Genomic DNA, 23,694 nt, shown 5'->3' on the forward strand with positions numbered 1-23,694 from the left:
TGATTTATGCATGATGCATGTATGAATGTATATGGAATAACGTTTCCGAGAAGGAAAACGCTACACGCTCAGAGAATGCTATGCGAATGATGCATGATTCGAACGTTGCTTAGGGAACAACGGATGAGCACTGAATTGCTGAAGAAGTCCTGGAGAGATTATGGAACTCTGCGGGGAGGACAAGAAGAGTGACCAAAGGTCACAAACTGCGAGCTAGCAAAGATGGATCAGAAATCTGCTGGAGACGATCAAATCTAGACGTGAGCTCTGATTGGGGAATAAATCCTGCTTGGGGATTAGAACATCCCAATTACCTGCTTAGGGAATACCCTTGAAACTTCATTGGAGAAGCAAATTCTCGACATTCTGGGGATGTGGAGATAAGAGCAAGTCATGGAGATAACTCTGATGGGGAGTAACCGACTTGCTTGTGTAGAATGCATTCCGCTGGGGAAATCCTTGAAGGACACAGATTCTGCTGAGGAAAGAATCAGTGGGGAAGATGAATACTTCTTCAAAGCGAGCTGCTGAGGATATGAGAGATCCGCTGGGGATAAGGAACTTGACATAAGAACCTCTTGTTAAGACAACTCCACTGGGGAATAAGATAACTCTCTTGGGGACGACAGGTCAATCTGTTGGGGAGAGAAACGCTCTACTGGGGAGAATGAGGGACTCGGGCAAGGAACCTCATTAAGAGCTTGCTGGGGAATCAGATACCATTCAATCATGATTCAACTAGGGAGAAGACATTCCACCGGGGAAAAGGGCTTCTAAAACACGGAGATTGCATTGAGATGTGCTTTGCTGAGGGGATGAAAATCTTGGAACCAGAGAAAGCCTCGTCTGAATGTACTCAGCTGGGGAATGAGAATCTCTCACTTGGCTAGATCCGCCAATGCGCTGACATGGTATACTCGAAAGGATGTACCTGCGAGGTAAACAGATGAAATTCCCCAGGATATAGCATGACATCTTCATGGGGTTTCCTCACATGGCAGAGATAGTGATGCTCACCCACAATGGGAAAATGCAAGAGCAAACAGATTGTCAGACATCTTGGCTTTGAAACTTTCCAAACAAGCAATGGATTCACGAGCTGACAGGCAAGCAGTGATTAGAACACCAAACAAGTATCGGCCGGAGTATCAAACAGGCATTGATTCTCCAAAAGAATACCACCAGGAAATGGGCTAAAGGGGTCAAGCAAGTGTTGACTTCAAAGGGACCAAACAAGCATTGGATTTCATAGTGTTCTGAATATTCGTGTTGATTGTGAGGGTGCCAACAAGTATTGGACTTTTAGTCTCAGATTAATGCAGAGGATGACGACCCTGATGGTTCTCAAGTTCATAAGTTGTTTAGCTCACACCCGAACTTTAAACTGAACACCTCATGATGAGGAAAGAATGCCACTGCATAGTGTTTTGCCCCAACTTATAAGGACTTTGAAGAGATTCGTCTTTTAAGGACCTTCTGATATCTGTTTATACCAAACTGACTTGCCCCAGTATCAAGAATTTTGGTATCATGCCCCTGCCTGACTTGTATTGTAGGTAGGTTTGACTGTGCTTGGGTGAATGCCTCTGATTGCTTAGCATTTTGAGAGATTTTTCGAATCTTGACCTGATTGCCTCAGATTGATTGAAAAACTTACTCGATAGAGTATTCAAATGCTTCTATGCCCCTGAGGGTGATCAGACTTTGAAATATTGCTGCCTTTGCTCAACGGAGTTCTAAAGACAACTTGTCCTTCGGAAGGATAGAACATTTCATCTGAAGTTCATTGTGGAAACTTTCTTGATGTCCAACACTTGTTCATATGCAAAGAATGTTTATTATGAGAAATATAATTCTAATGCAAAGAGTATGTTTGTCCTGAAGTTTAAAGAAACTTTTGAAAGGATGTCATGACGTCGATTTTTTGTTAAAGAAAGATGGTGTGATACCAATTCAAGCATTTAGCAAAACTCCTAGGAGTCAGCTTACCGTATTCTCATGTATAGTATGCTTTCGAATTAACCCATGCTTCAGTTAGGACTTTTAAGGGTTGTAACGTGGCCAGGTTCACGGTTTTTTAGAAAAAAAGATTTTTAGGCTCAAATTATTTGGTGCCCACCCCCTTCATGATGTTCTCCAGTCCTAAGTTCAGTTAACTTGACACGAGCATTCATCTTTCAAGAGGAGTTCGAAAATGATTGAGGAGTCAAAGAGGTCTTCTAGACACGACAGTCACTTTACCTTTTGTTTTTGGTGTCTGATCACACGACTTTGTTCATTGCTAAGGATTCTTATTTTGTAATCCTTGCTTTGCTTTTGCTTTGCTTCTTTTTTCGTTTCCCTAACTTTTGCCTGGACAAATTCTTTTGAATTTTGATTTGGATGTCCAGCGGGATGCCCTAATTTTTGCCTAAGTCACATGCTTTCAAATTGTTGACTTAGCGGGCTTTTCTTCTCTTTTTTTTTCATTTTGATTCATTCTTTTCTTTTGAACAAGTCGTGTGATCCTGGATCTCAGATTTGTTGGAAGTGATTGTGACTGCCTGAGTCATTGATTGATGAGGAACTACCATTGTGGTATTGTCATCTTTTGACCTCCTGATGTGAGGGATAAACCACAACGGCTTTGATGTCGGTCTCGACCTCCTGATGGAAGGGATAAATTTGATGTCTCGACCTCCTGAGGTGAGGGATAATCGTTGTGGATCTGAGTATCCTCAATATGTTGAAGGATAACCATTGTTGTATCCTTAGATGTGTGCTCCTGATGAATTTTGAATGCTCGATCAGGTCAACTGAATAATACCCGCCCCTGGGTTAAATGTGAGGGTTTTTTCGTATAGAAAAGAAAACTCCTACTTCGAAGGCTCAGAAGGGTTAACGAAGGTTTCACTCCCTTATTTCTCCAGTGTTTGGGAATTTGAAACAATGCCTGTACATCATCAACAGGGTTTTACTCAAAAGCATACCATTTGAGGTTCTTGGTATTATGTTCATCATCCTCCCTACGGAGTTAACATGCTTTATTAACAAGAGTTGAGTATCACAACAAGCATAGAAAAACATATAAGAGCAAAAGCGAATGGATTTTTTCAAGACAAACATATCCAATGCATTATGATTATAGTTCAAAAACAAACAAGTTTTGCATACAAACCGTATTGAACAAAGCAAGAAAGCTTAAACATGAACATGCATGATGATTTAAGAAACCAACATTGAGGAGATTCTCTCTGTATGGACTTATTGCTTCAGAAGATCCGTTAAGTCAAAGGAGAACTTCAATTCTGGCCTTCAGGTGCGAATGTGACAGCCTTTGAATCAATCAGGTCTTGAACCTTGTCTTTGAACGGATGACAATCCTCAATCAGATAACCAGGTGCCCCAGCATGGAGAACACACCAAGCATCAACATATGTTCCTGTAGAACACTTTAGATTACTTCACAGAAGAAGATTTCGGCAAAGTCATACAGAATTTGCAAGTGCTCAGCTTTAGGGATTTGAGTTGTGCCAGTGGTGCACAAACTCAAGATACAAGGCATCTTGCTTATCCCTCGGTCGGGAGCCCTCAAAAACAGCAACGGGATTTTGTGAATGCTTTAGGGATTTGAGTTGCCAATGTTGCAAACTCAAGAACACGGAGTCTTGCTTATCCCTCGGTCGGGAGCCCCAAATATAGATGCTGAAAGAGAAAACACCATCAGGAATGGAGGAAACTTGTGTTACTATCGGCGAACAACAATAACCTCTGATGTTTGGCTATCAAAGTCATTACTTGGAACACATAATAGATGTTGTGAAGGAAACCTCTCGAGGTACCAGATTGCAAGTGATTCTCATGAGTTACTCCTTGAAGAAGAACAAACAGTCTACTTGCAGCAGATGAAATGCGATTGACCAGTAGAAACCATTGTGAATAAACTCAAACATCTCTGCATAGAGCAAGTTCTGGACTCTTTATACTTCAATGCCTTATAAAGCTTGACATTATGATCAGGTTCCCCCAACATGGAAAATACCGAGTATTATCATCGAAACCAAGAGAGCTATCTGTGGTGAGGAATACCCAAAGCAATGAATCTTAACAAACTGAAATTCCATCAAGCAGGGAAGTAACTCGGATACAAGGCACTGGGAGTACATCAACTTGCTTCTTACTTTTTCCGTCTTTGTTGACAAGTGAAGGCTACAGACAAGGAAACTCCAGGAAGAGGAGGTGACTCAGGATGTGAAACAGAACCTTAAGAGTGAGAGGTGCCTTTGCAGAACACTTTTGGTTACTATCTGGCGGAAGATTCTGGTGAAGTCACACGGAATTTGTAGTGCTTTAGGGATTCGAGCAATGCAAATGGTGCAAGCTCAAGACAGAATGGTCTTGCTTATCCCTCGGTTGGGAGCCCCAAGCAACTCCAAAGACTTGTGGATATTAACATCACGACCAGGTGCCCCAGAATAGAACTCACACCAAGCGTCTTCGTCATCAAGCAAAGAATCTGTAGACATCCACACAGTATGGAGCTTAACCAGTTGCAAATAAAGCAAGCATGGAAGCAAATGAGCATAAGATAAGTCTTCAAAAATAACCCCGTCTGAGCTTTCTTCTCAGTAAAATCCCCACAAAGTTGTTCCATAACTAATCTCTGAACACACAATAAGAACAAGTCAAGTCTCTGAGTCTGGTGAGAGTACCAAGTCTGAATAAGAGATCCTCAATCTTGAACACCTGTTATGCATGGAATGTATGAGATGCATGATATGAATGCAATGCCATGTTCATTCAATTTCCAAGGAATCCTCGTGTTTTGATTTTTTTAACAAAAGATGGAAAAGCTCGGCACGAGGCTTAAAGATATGATCCCTTGGAAATGGAAGGAACACGTATGCTAGTATGCTAGTTATTTTTTGTACATCATTTTTTTGGAATGTAAATATGCAATGATGCAACATGGCGGGAACCACAATACTGGATATATCTGATGATGCCGAGAAATCACACGGCACAAGTTCAAAGGTTCGACACCAATTCGGAACTCCCCGTAGATCACGGGACATAATCAATAGAATCAGAACCATGGTCACCATCATGGAAATGAAACCACTCAAATGAGAACCAAAGTAACCCTCGAACAAGAACCACGGTAACCCACGAATGAGGATAGCGGTAACCCAAGAATGAGGATAGCGGTAACCCACGAACGAGAACCAAAGTCACAATTAATGTACCTGTTAAGCAATGATTGATTCCCGCCCCACTCACGGGTAAATCTAAGCCAGGGTAGGTCAAAAAGCCAACAGAGGATCGAATGTAGGCGTTATCATACGATATTGCCTCATTCCACCAAGCTCTGCCCGTGGATACGTGATCAGATCAATCAGGCATACGCCTTCTGTCCGTCACGGCCACTCTAGTCCTAGTTCCTATGGTATCACTCATGACCTGGGTATTGGGTCTTTTACCTCTTGAAACACCCACCCACAGATAGAAATCCAGACAGTCCAGAATATGATGCAGAAAAGTAAAAGCGCAGATAGAATGCAATGCAAACAGGTAAATATGCAAAGCGGTAAAACACCCAAACATAAACACACAAGCGCTAGGATCGACTCGCTAAGTCCGGACCCGCAATAGGTCGAGACGTCCCCAGCAGAGTCGCCAGCTGTCGCTACCGCGAAAATTAACAGAGTCGCCACTAACATATTTATCCTGAAACGGAAGGGAATGCCAGCAAACCACAAAACAAAACAACGGTCTCACGACCAGAGAAAAAGGGTAAGGGAGTCGGTTACGCGAGGGGAAGGTATGAGCACCCCTCACGCCCATCGTACTCGATGGTATCCACGCATGTGTCTAAATCTATGGGTGTGTAACAAATCTACGCTAATCTGGACTAAAATGAATGCAGAATGTAGGGAAAAGAAAGGATTATGCTCGCACGGGCCCTACCCCGCTGCCTACGTATCTGTTTTGCAGAATCAGAGCTACCGTAGCTCGGCTAACTAATTTCTGTTTGTTTTGTGTTTTTTAAGTGAACGAGTTACATTCACACTCCGCTGCTCGACCTTTGGAGACTTATGCCTGGGAATGGAGAGGAAATAACAAGTTCTTAAGAAAAGAAAATCAAAGAGTGTGGTTTGTGTTTTAAACAATGCATGAGGAAGACCTAAGCTAAGGGGGAAAGCTTGCTACCTAATGTTATCATACAAAGGGTACAAGTCTAAACTAAACTAAACGACCTACGGGGGAAAAGCGAATGCAAACAATATAGCACACAAACGAGCATCCACTCGTGAAGCAAACAAACCAAAGGCACTGGCCAAGTGGTAGAAAGGCGGTCCCGCCATAGCCAAGGGGAGCAGCTCAACCCAAGTCAACCAAGCATTAGACCTCGTGAAAATGATCGGGCCATAGACAAGAGGGCGGTCCCCTCTCAGCAACCAAGCCGTCACGGATCGTAAAGGAAAACGGTGCGTGCATACACCGAGCATCAACGTCGAGCGACGCGAGCTATAGGAAAGGCGGGGGTCCGGCTACATGAACCCTTTTCCTGACATACTCGATAACAAGATCTTTTGCACGTTCGGAAGCGAGCAACGCGAGGCGTGCGCATACCAAACAGACTCGATGAGACTAGGCGGGGGTTGATTACGAACCCTTGACCGCATGCCTTCCATGAGGACTTAACGGAGTGCCATATAGGACTTATTACACCGTGACTCCCTGCCGCAAAGCACAAATGTAAACACACCAACAAAAACAGAGCCTCTTTCGAGGGCTTGGCCAGATGCATGTCTAAGTCCTACTTCTCATGTTAAAGGATGATGCGGAAAGCGGTAAAAGGGACCAGGAGACAATACCGAACGGATAGCAAATCCGCAGTGAGCTAACAACGCAAGCAGAACTAAGAAACTTCACGTAATCTAACATCCAGCAAAGCCAGGAGTCCAGCATAAGCGTCAAAGCGATGCGATGTGAAAATAAATCACAACCGCTATGTGGTGCGTATAAAACACAACCACACAAGCAACCTGCAAGAAATACAATCCAGACAATACAGGAGTATACATCTCAATGAATGAGAGATCGGATGAATTGCCCCGAGAATAAGTTCGTGTCCCACAAATAAAGTGGAACACAACACAAGTCAAGTCGCACCGGAAGCGAGTTCGTGTCCCACAAATAAAGTGGAACACAACACAAGTCAAGTCGCACCGGAAGCGAGTTCGTGTCCCACAAATAAAGTGGAACACGAAGCAATCGAAGGCCCTCTCGAAGTACCTCGCACATCTCAACAACCAAATCAGTAATAACAAGGAGGCATGCACCCGCCATAGACAATAAGAGAAAATAAATTCTAAATGAATTCTAAAAGAAAATCTAGCAAGATTAAATTGTTTTTATGACATTTTTATCTAAAAATTAGAACTAAACTATGTAGCAAAACAATTAAATTCTAACAAACAAAAGATTACATGTTTTTTATTATCTCTATCATGCTAAAACAAATATAGAAAACAAAATCTAATTCTAACTAGAAAAGATTAAATGTTTTTATTCATTTTTGTAATGTAAAAAAAAAAACTAACAAAGATCAAGATTTTTCATACATTTTGTTATACTAAAAATAAGACAACAAACTAATTAAAAAGAACTAAATTGGCTTGAGTCAGGGGGTGAAATTGCTAGAAATGGTGGTCTAAACAGTATTCTGGGCGCTAAGGCCCATCCAGAGTTGGCCCAAGGTGATATCCTTTTTGTTTCAGCTTCTCTTATGGCCAAAAACGTGTGATTGGGCTCTCAAAGGAGGGTATGGCAGTGATTCGTGTGAGCAAGGCCCAAGGTTATGATCAATTTTGTTTGATCCAAATGCATCAGAATTCATTCAATTATTAATCACATTTAATAAACTCTAAGCTAATCAAAATTATGTTAATTCTAATTTGAGAGTAATCAGAACAGAGCTCAATGAATAGAAAAAAGATTAGGGTTATGTTTACGTGAATTGGACTCATCAACTCTCATCTTCCTCACGCCCACGGCGGCTCTTCCCCTCAACGACTCAGCGGCGACGAGTTACTCTCAACTCTGATTCTCCCTCCTTCAACCACGGCGGTGCGACGGCGCGACGACGACGGAGTTGTTCGTCTCCGATCAAAAACTTTGCCTCTCATCTCGCTCGCATCTCTCCGCTCATCATCTCTCTATTTTCGGCCTCAACCTTCTCCGATTGGAGCGTTCAAATCACCGCCGTTTTTCACCTTCTCCGTTCACGATCCTTCTCAAATGTTCTCATACGATTTCGTCTCTCTTCTTTTCGTTCCTTCGTTTCGATCTGAACTTAGTTTTAATTCCTGTTGTTTGCAGGGATGTTGTTGACGAAGGCACGTTGCGATGATGATGAATGAACGTGATGGTTGAAGATTCGGTGAATTGCTGCGTGAATGAAGGTTTTATCGGTGAATTGGTGAAAGCTTTTCTGAGTTGTTGTAAAGGTATATGAGCAATTATGGTGAGAGTTTTTGTTGAATGTAAGAGCAGAAGGTTTTAGGATTGATGGAGAAGGTTCAGCGAGAGAGAGAAGGATCTTCCGGTGCGGTCAAGATCGAAAGAAGATTGAAGATGTTGAATCGTCCATTGTGAATTCGGTGAAGATTGAAGAATTGAAGATAGGCCAAGGTTGAAGTTTGGGCGAAGGTTGCGGATCCGAAGGAGTTTTTCTGTTACATTTTTCTGTGAGTTTTCGGTAATTGTTATGAATGGAGGAGGATGAAGATTCAGAGATGGAGATTCAAGGAAACGGTTATGGTGATGGTTCAAGAAGGATCGATGGAGTAAGAATGGAGAAGGTGAATCAGAAGTTTGTTACGTTTCTGTTACAGGTTCTCTCCCTTTTCATATGTGAATCTCTTCCTCCTTTTTTTTTATTCTGTTGTGTGTGTTTATTCGTTTTCTTCCGATTTCGTTTTTCCTGTGAAGCCTTTTGTTATGAACCTCTCCTTTTTCTCATGAAGTTGCTGAATCATTTTGTATTGCCGGTTCGGTTTATTTGGATGCAAGGTCGGTTTTGGTCTCATGTGAAACTTTGCTGCAGGTTGAGATTGATATGGTTTGAACCGGTTTTTTAGAAGCTGATGGGTAGCCACGGTTTGAGCTTGGCTGCAAGTGAAATGAAGATGAATGGAACAGTTGTTTTTGATAGATTTTTGGTGTAAATGTCATGAACTCTTGAAATTTTGTAATGAATGATAATATTGGTTTTTGAACTTGAATATTTTGTAATGAATGATAAATGGACATTGTATGGATATTGTAACTTTGAATGATAAATGATGAATTTTGACTTTGTAGATCGCATTCCAAACAAACCAAAATGAATTCTATCTCAGCATACTTAGGACCTCAATCGAATCTTTGAATTATAATGAACCCAAAACCTTACTCGAATGAACTTCACTTTAACAAAATCTTCACTTAATCAATGAACCATATTTCTTACATTAAAAGCGACGAACAACAACCTTGATTGCCGTTTCACTTTTATATGCCATAGTTAACATTCGGCTCCAATTCAACATGACAATAAGGCCTTAAGGAATCTTTGAAGAAGGTAGCAATTGAAGCACATAAGAACACACTGACATGAAATTCAATGAATCTCAGTGAATTAACGAGTGCGTGCACCACATATAAGAAACTCTTTATTATTTTTTCAATTGTTGAACGACGAAATAAACGTCATTCATAACTTATGGCACAGTGAAGAGGGCAAATTTTGGGGTGCAACACTATGTAAGAGGATACGTGAATTAAAATTTGCCGGATTTTTCTTGAATTATTGTCAGTTTTTGAATTTTTACTTTAAACCGTGACACTTTTGGTGTTTATGGTTCTTATGATGATTAGCGAAAAAGTTTAAATTGTAGAAAATAAATGACACAGTGATTTATACTAGTTTCTGTTATGATAATATTCTTGTTACAAATCTTACGCCAAAAGCAAGTACAATCTTTTTATCATAAATGAAGAAAGCATGCCACTTTCTTTTTCACACTTTTAGAAAGCACACTAATTTTTTTTACAATTAATTGTCACCACTTACTTTAGTGATCAAGTTACAATCACCAGAGTAATTTGAATATAAGAGACTCTTGAATAAATTTCAAGAATTAAAATTGATTTTCCCTTTCAATTTATAATTAAATAATATATGCACCTTAAGTATTTCAGAAATTGGAATGAAACTTTTGCAATAATATGAAAGATGTGTTGGGTGCAAGTGTGAGTGATTAAAGTCTCACATTACCTATGAAAGGGTGAAATATTGGATTTATAAGAGAGAAGACTCATTCACATATCATGTTAAGGTTTTAGGTTGAAATGTGATGTCTCCCTTTCTTGTGGTCCTCCTCCCGACTCTCTAGGACTCCCCAATAATATTATGCATAAAAGTTTCAAAATTTAAAGAAAATATTTTGGTGGCCTGGATTAAAGTGTGATATGACACAGTTTGTGTATGCTTGTTTGACTTTCATAAGTCAAAAGTTGAGCATCAGAAACCTGTAGGGTGGATGCAATATTTGGATATTCCATAGTGGAAATGAGATAGCATTTCGATGGATTTTGTGACTGGGTTTTCGAATACTTCGAGAGAGAATGATGTGATTCAGGTGACTGTGAAGTTACATGGAGTTCCGTTGAGTATTGTTCCGGATAGAGCTTCGATATTTACTTCTAGATTTTGGGAGAGTTTGCATAAAGCTTTGGGGTTCTAAGCTGAGATTGAGTTGTGCTTATCATCCACAAACAAATGGTAAGACTGAGATAACTATCCAGTCGTTAGAGGATTTGTTGAGGGCTTGTGTTTTTTAGCAAGGAGGTGTTTAGGATAGTTATTTACCATTGATAGAGTTCACTTATAATAACAGTTTCCATTATAGTATTGGAATGTTGCATTTTGAAGCGTTCTATGGTCAAAAGTGTATAACACCTTTGTGTTGGCATCAATCTAGTGAGAGTGTGGTGCTTTGACCTAATATTGTTCAATAGACAACTGAGAAGGTGCAATTGATTCTGGAGGAGATGAAGGCTTCACCGGGTAAGGATAAAAATTACCATGACAAGAGAAGGAAGGATCTTGAGTTCCATGAGGGAGACCATGTATTCTTGAGAGTCACTCTGATGACCGGTATTGGTCGTGCCTTGAAGGCGAGGAAGCTTACTCCTCAGTTTATCGGCCTCTATCAGATTTCTAATAAGGTGGGGACTGTTGTATATAAGGTGGCCTTGCCACCCACCCTTTCAAATTTGCATGATGTGTTCCATGTGTCACAACCCCGAAAATATATTTCTGACCCATCTCATGTGATTCCGATGAATGATGTGCAAGTGCGGGATAATCTTACAGTTGAAACAGTGCCAGAGAGGATCAAAGACCGTGAAATGAAGAAGATGATGGGTAAGGAAAATTGCTCTCGTGAAGGTAGTTTGGGAAGGAGCTGCTGGAGAAAATGCGACGTGGAGAGTAAGAGGCGAGATTCTCACCCGGACTTGTTTGCATCAGGTAATTTTCGAGGAAAAAAATATTCTAAGTGGGGAGAGTTGTAACATCCCGAATATTATAATTACTATTTAATTATTTTGTTGTGATTTATTTTATGTAATATATGGTTTGGTGATGTTATATTTGGGGTAGTGTCAAAATTAAGTCGTGTTGAGAATTATTCTAATTTAAATAGTTTATTGGAAATTATTTTAATTTAGGAATAATTTTTAGAATTATTTAAATAATTTCAAATTGGATAATACGAGTAGAAATAATGAGGGCAAGATGGTCATTGCATGAGGATTAGTGAGGATAAAGAAGGAATACCATATTAGGGGTCTAAGGGTTATTTACTAAAAAAGGAAAAACTGAGAAAGAAATCGTATTAGTTGGAACAATCGTGCTTAGAGAGAAGTGGAAGTGAGAGTGAGAAAAAAACTAGGGCTTGGAAGAACCCATTGTTGGAGCTTAGGAACCTTCAATCTAAGGAAGGATGGGGTTTACAATTGTATATGGATTGTATGTTAGTATGTTGATGGGTATCTCATCTCTTTTTGCAATTGTTTGTTATTCCATAAGTTTTGATTGAATTGTTGTATGTGATTATACGTGTGGAAAACACCATTAAATTGCATGATCGATTGACTTGTATGTTTGTCCAATGATTGGGAAATCGATTTCCACATATGAGAAAATCAATTTCACAATGCATTTTTGTGAAAATTTGAATTATGGGTAGTGGAAATCGATTTCCACCTTTGAGAAATCGATTTCTTGTTTGAAAAGTGAGAAATCTGGCTTCTGGAGTGGAGGAAATCGATTTCCTGAAAGGGGGTAATCGATTTCCATCAGTTATGGAAACATTTTCATAAAACTTTAAAAATCCATAACTTTTTACTTGAGTGTTCGTTTGACGCGTCGTTTGAACCTATGGACAACTGAAAATATTTTCGAACACAGTGAATGATTATTTATAGGGAACTGATGCCCTTCCGTATAAGATTATGTCGGTTATGCTGAGATACATGCATGTTATTATATGTGACGATGTTGTTAGGTTGTATGAATTGCATGTTGCATGTATGAACAATAAATGGTCTGTATTGGCGTGTCGCATTTATGGATGTAAAAAGTGATGTTTCCAAATCATATAAAATTAAATTTTAGTGGATATTAAATTTAAAAAAAAAACTTTATTTGACTATCACAATTCTCTCAAGTTTATTTAATATAAATTGAAATTCTTTACTTGTTTTTGTTTTTATTGGAATGAACCATATTTTTGTTTTTATTGGAATGGACGATTAAGGCTCTGTTTGATAAAAATAGCGGTTAACTGATAAGTTAACTGATAACTTATGACTGATGGTTGATGGCTAATAGCTTATATCTTATAGTTGATGACTTACAACATAAGTTAATTGAAGTGTTTGATAAAATTAGCAGTTTAATTAATTGATAAATTAAAATGACATAAAAGACATTTAATATATAGTTATTTTATTTTAAATTAAAATAAATTATAAAAGATATTAATGAATTTTATTTAAAATAATAAAATGCCAAAAAAATAACAAATAATGATAAGATATAAGCTAAAACGCTAATTGAAATAACGTCTGAAAAATAAACTATAAATTAGTTAAATAAACTAAAAGCTCGTGATGAAATATCGTTACCAAACAAATCATTTATAATCTTATAAGCTTATAATAAACTATAAACTCAAAAAATGACTTTCGGAACGGAGTCTAAATATTTTAAATCCTAATTTTTTTTAAAAATATTTATTTACTAAATTGCTATCCCACTATGTTTAATGCGAAGTATCCAAACCTCCCAAAATAAACTCGCGCGATGAAACCCGCCAATCCCAAAAATCACATTTCTCTTCTTCAAATCAAACTCTAAACAAAATCACTATTGGACCACCTAGCCACGTCATCGATCCATGCGAATTCTCACATTCAATCTAAACCGTCGATAAAAATAAATCAACCGTCCAAAACACCCTTCAAAACCCATCAAACACATGTGCTTTTCCAAAACAAAAACAAAAAAACACATCACCCCGTAAATTCCACTACCTATATAAACCATACCCATAACCATAACCACCATAACTTCATCTCTCTCTTTCAACAACTCAATCTTCATCTCTCAGGTAAATCAATTTCACCAATTTCAATTAATTTTTCTATCTTTTTATTTAATTTTCTAATAATTTGCATCTAATTATGATTTTTTGTGTAGATTTTTGTTGTGAAGAATCAAGATGTCTGGACGTGGAAAGGGAGGGAAAGGATTGGGAAAGGGAGGAGCAAAACGACACCGTAAGGTGCTCCGTGATAACATCCAAGGAATTACGAAACCTGCCATTCGTCGTTTGGCTCGACGAGGTGGAGTGAAGCGTATCAGTGGATTAATCTATGAAGAAACAAGGGGAGTTTTGAAGATCTTTTTGGAGAATGTGATTCGTGATGCTGTTACTTACACTGAGCACGCTAGGAGGAAGACTGTTACTGCTATGGATGTTGTTTATGCTTTGAAGAGGCAGGGAAGGACTCTTTATGGATTTGGGGGTTAGGGTTTTGGTGCTGGGGTTTGTTGTTGGTGGTTGTGGGGTTGGAAATGGAAAAGTCTTGCTGTCAAGAAAGTTTGGCATGGGATTTTGGTTGGATTGTAGGTGGTGTTTTATAGGGTAAGATTAGTAGGAAGTTTATCTTTTGTGTAATATGTGTAAGGTAGTTTACTTTTCATGATGATTCTATGGTGTAACTACTTTTTTCAATGAAGAAGAGATTCTGTTTCATTTTAGCTATATTTTCTCCCAAATTTTCTAAGTTTTTAATGATTATATATCAGTAAGTTAAGTAACTCTTGATTTGACATTGGTTTTGTCTAGAGTACTCTTAATGAATTCGTACATTGGTGAACAAAATTGAATCTGTAATGCTGTATTTTAAAATCTAAAACTGAAGTTGGATAGAGTTTATTCACCATGTTTAGGTGCTTATAATTATGATTTTTGATGGCTCATTTCTGCTCAGTTTAGTCTTCATGTACCCATTCTATGAATTTGATGCGGTTTTAATGTACATGGCTTATAATTCTGGAAGAACCTTGCTTAAGAGTAGTTTACTGCAGCTTGTTATTGGATACTCCATGTTCATTTTGAATTCTGTTCTTGTGGATGCAAGATGTTTCAAGGAAGGTTTACTGATTGCTGGATGGGTAATCATGGTTCATGTGGCTATTTTTGTGGTGTAATACTCTGCTGGCAAAATGGTTGTAAGTTTTTGTTGATTGTATTCCATCTTATGATTTGGTCCTGTGATGCTGGCTTCAACTAGCCGAGGAGTTGAATATGAAGAGGAGACTGGTGCACTCGGATACATCTGTTGTGGTGGACTATATGATTAAAATCTTGTGTTTTAAAGCCATTCACCTTATCATTACGGGATGCTAAGATACCATGCAACATAGGGATGTTTTCGAAGTAAATATAAGCTGAACAATGAGGCTCATTGTCTGCTAGGAGTAGCTAAATTGGTAGGATTTTGAGCTTCTGTTTTCTGCTCACTCACCCAGTATACTTTTTGGTTTTGTTTTGATATGCTTTGAATAATCTTATTCCTTCGATTCATGTCTACTTACATATATTCTGACTCTTTCATTTTGCTTTATGCTGGGACTGGGAGACTGCTTGATTTTTCAATTCAACAAATTATCTAGAAACTTCATGGACATAAATATGAAAAAAAATATTTATGTGATACGTAGTTTACTTTTCATGATGATTCTGAGATGTAACCTTTTGTTTCAATGAAGAAGAGATTATTAATCAGCTATATAGTTTTTCCTATTGTTTGTATTACACGGCTTTTTAACTTGCATTTTATTTAAAATTATCTGTCATCATTATTCACCGACCTTGGTTACCTATGTATTCAAACCCCTAAATGTTAGGATAATTCATGAGTGTGATTAGTTCTTGATTGTATCTTGAATAAGTTCCTACATTGGAGATAAAGCTTGTTGAAGCAGGAAAGCTGTGCTAAAATCCTTGAACCAAATATAATGATAATGAACTGTTCTACATTGTTTTACCACTTATATCTGATAAAAAGAATGGTTAACTGAATAACTGTTAATGGTTTTGATAGCTGTTCTCATCTGACTTTCCGCTTAATTGGGTATTCATGTACCACAAATTGATGCAGTGGTTACATGCATGGCTTAGTTGTGTTTGTGTAGACATATCATCCAATGTTTATACATATGGTCTCAGATAAAACAATGGAGCCTACTGTAGCAGCAGGAGCAACACAATTTTGTTAAATTTTTTTAGTATTTATATTTCTTGAAGAACTTTGCTTGAGAATTGTATGCTGCAGAGTGTTTCAATGAAACTCCTTGTCCATTTTGAGTTCTGTGTATGCAGGGTGTTTCAGTGATGGTTTTACTGATTGGGAGATGTGTAATTATCTACTAACAGGCTATTTTTGTGGTGTAACTGGATGGGGGACTGTTAATCATTGATCAAAAGGTTACTGTTGTAATGCTTTCAGCTTGCAAAGTGATTGGATGTTAATTGTTGATTATATTTCATCTTATGATTTGGTCACGGGATGGTGTCTTCACAAGCTAAGGAGCGGAATATGCAGAGGATATAGTGGTGCACTCCAATATACATCTGTTTAGATGGACTACATGATTAAAACCCTGTGTCTTGCAGCCATTCTCCTTGCCATTATAGGCTGCCAAGATACCACGCAACACGGGGATGTTTTCAAGGTAAAAGTAAGCTGAACAATGAAGCTCATTGTTTTCTTGGGGTAGCTAAATAAAATGGTTGGAGTTTGAGCTTCTGTTTTCTGCTAAATCACCCTGTATACTTTCTGGTTTTGTTTTGATATGTTTCTTTAATCTTAATACTTTGATTCGTCTGTACTCATACATAGATATCCTCACTATTTCATTTTGCATTTTGCCTATCTGACAACTAGCTTCCTCAATTAAACTAAGGTCATCAGCTCAGAAGATTATGAGCTTGTGGATGCCACTTGAGGAAGATGAAAGCTTGGGTAGCTCTGAAGATAATCTAAATACTAAAAATAATGACTTTCCTGCCAACTCTTGGACAACCCTTGCTGACCAAGAAATTCCTGAGGACTTTTCTGAGGAAGCTAGAGATTTAGATCCTGATGCTCTTGGCTTTCAATTATCCCTTTCAAAATCCCCAAAAAGAAAATTAGACAAAGGTCAAAATCTTCCAGAGGTTATGCCACCAAATCCAAGGCTGGTCCAAAAAAACCTACCCCATGAAGTGCCTCTACTGGAATGCAAGGGGTGTGGCTAATACCCCAACAAAATTGGCCCTAAAATCTATGATTTTGTACCACAAACCTGACTTTTGCTTTTTGGCTGAACCTTGAAATGAATTCAATAAGCTCCCCTACAGATTCTTTGATAACTTAGGTCTGAAGCTGTTTTCCCATACTTCTAGTCCAGGGTTTCTATTGGATTGTAGGTGGTGTTTTTTAGGGTAAGAATAGAAGTAATGTCGTCTTTTGTGTTTTATGTGATAGGTAGTTTACTTTTCACGATGATTCTGTGATGTAATGGCTTGGTTCAATGAAGAAGTGATTGTGATTCAGCTAAAAAATTTCTTAATTTTTTTATTGTTTGTTGAATCACAATGAATCACAAAAGACGACACAAAAGAGGTTATTGTTGTACTCTCAGTTTGCAAAATGATCAGAAGTTTTTGTTGATTTTGTTCCATCTTATGATTTGGTCATGAGATGGTGTCTTCAACTAGCTAAGGAGCTGAATATGCAGAGGAGATTGTGGCCCACTCCTACATATTTGTTTAGATGGACTACATGATTGAAATTCTGTGTTTTGCAGCCATTCACCCTGTCATTATAGGCTGCTAAGATACCATGCAACATGGGGATATTTTCAAGGTAAAAAAAAGCTAAACAATTAAGCTTTGTTTTCTTAGGGGTAGCTAAAATGATAGGATTTTAAGCTTCTGTTTTCAGCTCAATCACCCTTTATTCTATCTGGTTTTGTTTTGATGTATCTAATAATCTTATTACTTTGATTCCTCTGTACTCAGATATTTTCACTCTTTCACTTTGCATCATGCCCTGTGATAACTCCATTATTATTAATCATATAAATTGTCTAGCGTGTAGTTCATACAAAGTCTCACTTGAGATGAATGACTTGATTTCCTTAAACTAACATTATCTTTATTTGTTAGTATATAAGCTGTAAGAAAGACAGGACTCCTCAATATTAAACGTTCATTTCAAAGGACACCTTAGCATGGCATATTCATAATCGATTTTATAGGTCATCAAATTTATTAAAAAAAATTATTATGTCACATTCTGTCACTTATATAAATATTATTTCTCTGATCACTAAGATTTGATATATATAAAAGCCTCACATTAGAGTATTAAGCTCTAGAATTGGAATTCTTAACCTAAATTTCATGGATTCAGATTGCATATCAGTTTGTGTCAATAGCAAAAGTATCCTCATTAGGCCAACCTTTGCAAACCTCTATAAATGGCCAGAATCGGAAGTAGAATTTGTGAAGACTATGAACACAAACAGTTATTGCAGCAACAGAGTTGAATTAAATAGTCTCTCTTGCAGGCAAGTGTATCTGAGAAGCTACAAATTCTCAAGGAAGAAATTGAGTGTCTCTGGGAAGACCAGAAAATATTTCAGCTGTGTAAAAGAGTGGGTGATTTGTGCTAGCAATAGATTAAGTTATAATATTAAGAGTAATTGTAAGATTCTAGAGAGAGCTAAGTATGTTACTCATGCTTCTGTTTCAATCTTTCATAGGATGCTTTCTCGATTTAGTAAGGTTCATCTCGCTCGTTATGGTTACTAATGCTGCGTGCTTGTTTGTTTTTTCGGGGAATCAGTGTACATCGCTCGTCAAGATCAAAACTACAGTATCTAGTTTCTAGTTTCTGTAAACAACAGTCAATAAACATCTTTGCTCAATTACTAGTTTTTACATGTACAAGTATTTACACTTATATCACCTTTAATATGTGTGTATTTTTTATGGTATTATTTAATTTTTACTTTCCAAGTTAATTAGCATTTATTTATACATAAGGAATTCCTAGTGTATTGTGATTGTGTTGCTTTGGTAGTAATCTAGGTGGATGAAAAGAGAATATACAAGATAGTGGAAGTGGTGGTGATGTGTGTAAATTGGCCATAAGCTTTTTCCTGACCTCAATCTAGTCATGGACAACTAACTTCAAAAAGAGAAAACACTAGTAGTATTTTCCATGATAGGGATGTGCACTAGATCTAAACCACTACCTATCAAAATAGTCCAAAACAGAATATGTCAAATACAGCCAATACTCATCATAGTTCACAAGCTTGCTCTCTGAAAATTTGAACCAATTATAGGCCAAATCATACAGGAAAATGCTAAATTTTGCAAACACAAGACAGGATTCAACTCATAAACAGTAACAGCAAGTCAGTAAAAACATATAATAACAAAATGAAAGTACAGCAAGCCTTAATCTTTCATATGGTACAAAAATACAAGACTGAATTCTAATAAGCTCGACAACATTGCCAATTTTTAGATGTAGGTATTTCTCTGGTTGATAATAAAGTACATCTAAATAGTTGCAGAACTTGCACTCAACCATGGTGCAAACCTTTGAATACCATTAAGAAAGTGTGTTTGAGTAACTCCATCTTTCTTTACAAATCTAATAAGTGCCTCAATCACTATGAAGAACCGACTCTAACACAACACACCGGTAATAATTTGATAAGGTTGAATAAATGAATGTAACAACATGTCAGTGTTGTGTCAATGTCGACACTGACACGTGTTGGACACCAGACACACTTTCAATGTGAAGTGTCGATGCCACATAGGTGATAGAGAGCTATATTGATTCGAAGACAAACAGTAAAAATGATAAAAGAAGAATACTGTAATACATGATTTAGAAAAAGGGGCCTCATCTACCCTCGGACTTCACCAGCTGTGAGAATACCCTACTCATGGAAACACCAGAAAGATCATCTACAGTTGAAGTTTCAAACTGTACAGCAGAAGCCGAAGCAGAAGCAGAAACATTTGCGTCTTGGTGGAAGTTGTTGACCTGTGGAGAGAGTTCGCCGATCATGTTTGTACTATTTTCTTCAGGATCACCTTGCACCTCAGCTTCTTGAAGTTGAAGAGCGTACTCTAAATTCCACAAGACATCTCCCATTGAAGGTCTGTCAACACCATAGTCAGCCAAGCATTTTTCAGCAGTTTCTCCAAACTTCCTAAGAGATTCTGGTTTGATTTTCCCTGCAAGTGCTGTATCGATGATTTGTTGAAGCTGTCCTTTTTTAAGAAATTTCATAGCCCATTCTGCCAAGTTTACCTTTTCCCTAGGAAGTGATGGATCTATAACAGGCCTTGCACAAAGAACTTCGAACAAAACTACTCCAAAGGAATACACATCGGACTTTTCGGTCAGTTGCTGCCTCCTAAAATATTCTGGATCAAGGTACCCGAAACTCCCCTTGACGGCCGTGCTCACGTGTGTTTGATCAAGTTCAGGACCGGTCTTTGACAATCCAAAGTCAGCCACCTTAGCCATCAGGTTCTCGTCAAGTAAGATATTTGCCGACTTCACATCACGGTGAATGACTGCCTTAGCATAGCCGGTATGAAGGTAATGAAGTCCTCTAGCAGATCCGATGCATATCTCAAGTCTCTGCTTCCAACTTAAGCTCGGGAGTCCAGAACCATATAAATGACTCTTAAGAGTTCCATTTTCCATGTATTCATATATCAGGATCATTTCATTATTTTCATCACAATAACCAATCAAAGACACCAAATGGCGATGACGAAATTGCGACAGCATTTCAATTTCCGTCCTAAATTCAGCAATCCCCTGCTGTGACAGTGGATTCCCCCTCTTCACCGCCACTTTCCTGCCATCCCTTAACTCTCCCTTGTAGACTTTCCCAAAGCCACCTACCCCAATAACCCAACTCTCATCAAAATTGTTTGTACCCTCCTTAACTTCCGCAAAAGGAACACGGTACTCAAAGTTTGAAGCAGCGCTAATTGTTGTGCCGTTGGAATATTTACTTCCCATCGTATGTGTATCGTTGACGGACAAAGGAATCCATGTCTTCGACTGCCTTTGTCGTGCCAACCTCCTTCTTTTCCTACACACTATGCAGCAAACTCCGGCCAAGACCAATACACTCACTACACCAACACTCACACCAGCTATCAGACCAACATGACTTGAACTCGAACCAGAGGAATCACCTCCAGCACCAGACGCCGCATTTGCACTTAGACTGCCAATAGAATTGTTCATTTTCATGATCTCCAGCCCATTCAAAATAGCATTAGGGTCGTCCTTATTCAAAGTGGAAGGGCCAATACTTATATTTAGTTTATTGCTGTCAGCTACTGGCATAACCAAATCCATAAAATATGGAGCACCCAAAACATTATTTCCTTTAGTACTAAGATCAAGATCCTTAGCAGCTGCCATTGAGTCAATATAAACATTGAAGTAAAGTAAATTGAGAGCTTTACTGACTATATCACAAAAGTGAGCTCGAACAAGGTATTGAAATCCCGGCTCCACATCAAATTGCCATGTCACATTGAAATTAAGATTAGTATCACCGGTCGTGTTCGTGTTCATCTCCGCGGCAGTACCATAAACATTAGACGGAGCAGTATTTTCTGTTGCTCCTCCAGAAGCATACTTAACGCCAGGAATATTCGAAACATCAGTGGCAAGGTTCGATGTTAGAAGAAACTTTTTATCCGAAACCCAAGTTCTCTGAAGAGGGTCCACTCCAGATGCAACAACAGGACCACCCATGTTAACCCTCCAAACAGTCTCCAAAGCCTGAGTCCCCAAACCCGAATACGACGTCGACGGATTCAAGTTAAGAGCATCATCGGTAATGAGATCATCAGGAACAGAAACAACCTCAATTGCATTCACAAATGCAACCGAACTATCCAAAGGCCTAAATGTAATCTCAAGAACATCAGTGGTAACATTGATAGAATACTCCTTCATAAAAGGATTCTTCTGCATAGTCAAACCACTAATAAGCACAATGGTTTGCGTCGATACATCGAATTTCGCAGCATTCAAATTGTATCTATCATAAATAAAAGGAAAAAAGTAAAACCGGATCCAGTGTCTCCCCTTTTGGTTAATAGGAAAAGTGTACTTTGAAGATCCAGTGAAAACCCTTGCAGTTTTATAGAGTGGTGATTCATCATCTTTAGAAGAAACTGAATTTGCAGAAGTACTAGCAAGAATCTCTTGCTGAGTTGTAAGCAACTTCTTAGATAAAGTATCAGAAGTGAAATTGCGGCTACCAACTGAAGTAGTTGAAGTTGATCCACAATCTATAAGGTAATTATCAGCTGGAACAAAAGTTGCACAATAACATACCAAAGGTAAGAGATTCAAAGTACATAAAATCAAACCAAGTTTTCTCCAATCCATCATAATGGGTTTTCTGTTTTGCTTCCAAAAAAACTATCTTTTTGAAGCAATTTGAATCCTAGGAAGATCTGTGGTGGAACCAAAAAAAGTAACAAATTAGGGTTTTTTAGAAACTTATTAAGCAAAAAAAAAAGCAGAAAAGTCAAAGAAAGAGAGAAAAATGGTACCTTTTAACACTGTTGTAGTAGTTCAAGTAGAATGAAGGTAGAGAGAGAGAGAGAGAGAGGAGAAGACAAGTTTGAAAGGATCTGTTTTTTTTGTTGTTGTTGTTATTTTGGGAGAGAGATTTGAATGGAAGAAGAAGAAGAAAGACAAGTTGAGAGAATATAGCTAAGCATAAGCTGGAATAATGTTTGTGACAACCTAAAGTTTTGACATATTCATAGATTCTTAATATTTTGTCTAGTTTAATATAGAGAGAGAAAGTGTGTGAGAGAGAGTGGAAACGGTGGTAGTTTGGTCAAAAAAACTAGTAACAAACCCATGCGTCCGCACGGGTTCTGGAACGGGACGCGCATTTGTTTCAGATATACTTTTAATAGAAAAATATCTGGTTATCCGTAAAAAGTAAATAATTGAATGTATAATTAATAAAAAAATATTTTGATTAGTAACTTCATGTCCCGTTAATAATTAATATTTTGATCAATAATTCTATGTCCTGTTAATAATCAATATAATAAGAATGTAAAAAAGAAAAACAAATTTTTTTAACTTAAAGAGCTTATTGATATATGGATTAAAAAATGAAATTATTTGGATTTAAAAAACTTGTTCCCATTTATTAAAAAAATATATTAAAGTTTAGTCATTAATTTAAAAATAACACTTGTCATTAATAATATATTTCCTCTGTCTCAAAATGATTGTCAATTTGGCGTGTGTCTGTTTTTTCATCTAAGCAAACGCCACCGCACGTCCAATCTAATGCTACAATTTGTAGCTTCTAAACATATACTTAATGACAAGTGGACGTGAAAATTGGAATGGAAACGCCAAACCAAACATATACTTAGATTAATATTAATAAAAAAATGGATAGTATTTGGTGTCAAACCTTGGTGTCAATTGATTCATTCCCTTTAAAAAAAATACTATTAACAAACTCATGCGTTCGCACAGATTCTGATATGGGACGTGCAATTGTTTCAGATGTATATTTTTTAATAGAAAAATGTCTGGTACCCGTGAAAAAATAATAATTGAATGTATAGAAAAATGTCTGGTACCCGTAAAAAAATAATAATTGAATGTTTAGAAAAGTGTCTGGTACCCGTGAAAAAAAACTTGAATATATAAAAAATGTCTGGTACTCGTGAAAAAATAATAATTGAATATATAGAAAAATGTTCGGTACCCTTGAAAAATAATAATTTAACTATATTAACTTTATTTTTTACTACCATTAAATCATTGCAATAAGGAACATTATATGGATTATTTTTCTTCTTATAGTAATCATTTGTGATTTTATTTTTTTCCAAAATTGCATGCATTATGTAAATTAAGTTATTTTTATCATGGATTACAATAATTAACCGTCTTTTTCAATTAATTAAATTTGTAAATTTTTTATAATATCATGTA

At 37.6% G+C, this 23,694-nt stretch overlaps 1 protein-coding gene and 1 long non-coding RNA gene across 3 annotated transcripts; one reads left to right on the plus strand and one right to left on the minus strand.

Annotated features, from left to right (window-relative positions):
• Window positions 1-13,448: 13,448 nt before the first annotated feature.
• LOC131653875 (uncharacterized) lies at window positions 13,449-14,359 on the plus strand. The gene is made up of 2 exons (XR_009299142.1): window positions 13,449-13,706; window positions 13,796-14,359. It is a non-coding gene; the product is annotated as an uncharacterized LOC131653875 (long non-coding RNA).
• Window positions 14,360-19,093: 4,734 nt separating this feature from the next.
• On the minus strand, window positions 19,094-22,556 carry LOC131653874 (receptor-like protein kinase HERK 1). Of its 2 annotated transcripts, XM_058924195.1 has the most exons (3): window positions 22,341-22,556; window positions 22,275-22,297; window positions 19,094-22,175 (listed from the first exon to the last, which is right to left on the minus strand). In XM_058924195.1, exon 3 carries the CDS (start codon window positions 22,108-22,110, stop codon window positions 19,576-19,578), a length of 2,535 nt encoding a protein of 844 aa, XP_058780178.1. In that variant the 5' UTR covers window positions 22,111-22,175; window positions 22,275-22,297; window positions 22,341-22,556; the 3' UTR covers window positions 19,094-19,575. The 2 variants fall into 2 exon arrangements, with proteins under 2 accessions (XP_058780178.1, XP_058780177.1); XM_058924194.1 differs by having other exon boundaries at window positions 22,275-22,556.
• Window positions 22,557-23,694: the final 1,138 nt, after the last annotated feature.

Source organism: Vicia villosa, linkage group LG2 (assembly GCF_029867415.1).
Source record: "Vicia villosa cultivar HV-30 ecotype Madison, WI linkage group LG2, Vvil1.0, whole genome shotgun sequence".
NCBI classification, from domain to species: Eukaryota; Viridiplantae; Streptophyta; class Magnoliopsida; order Fabales; family Fabaceae; genus Vicia; species Vicia villosa.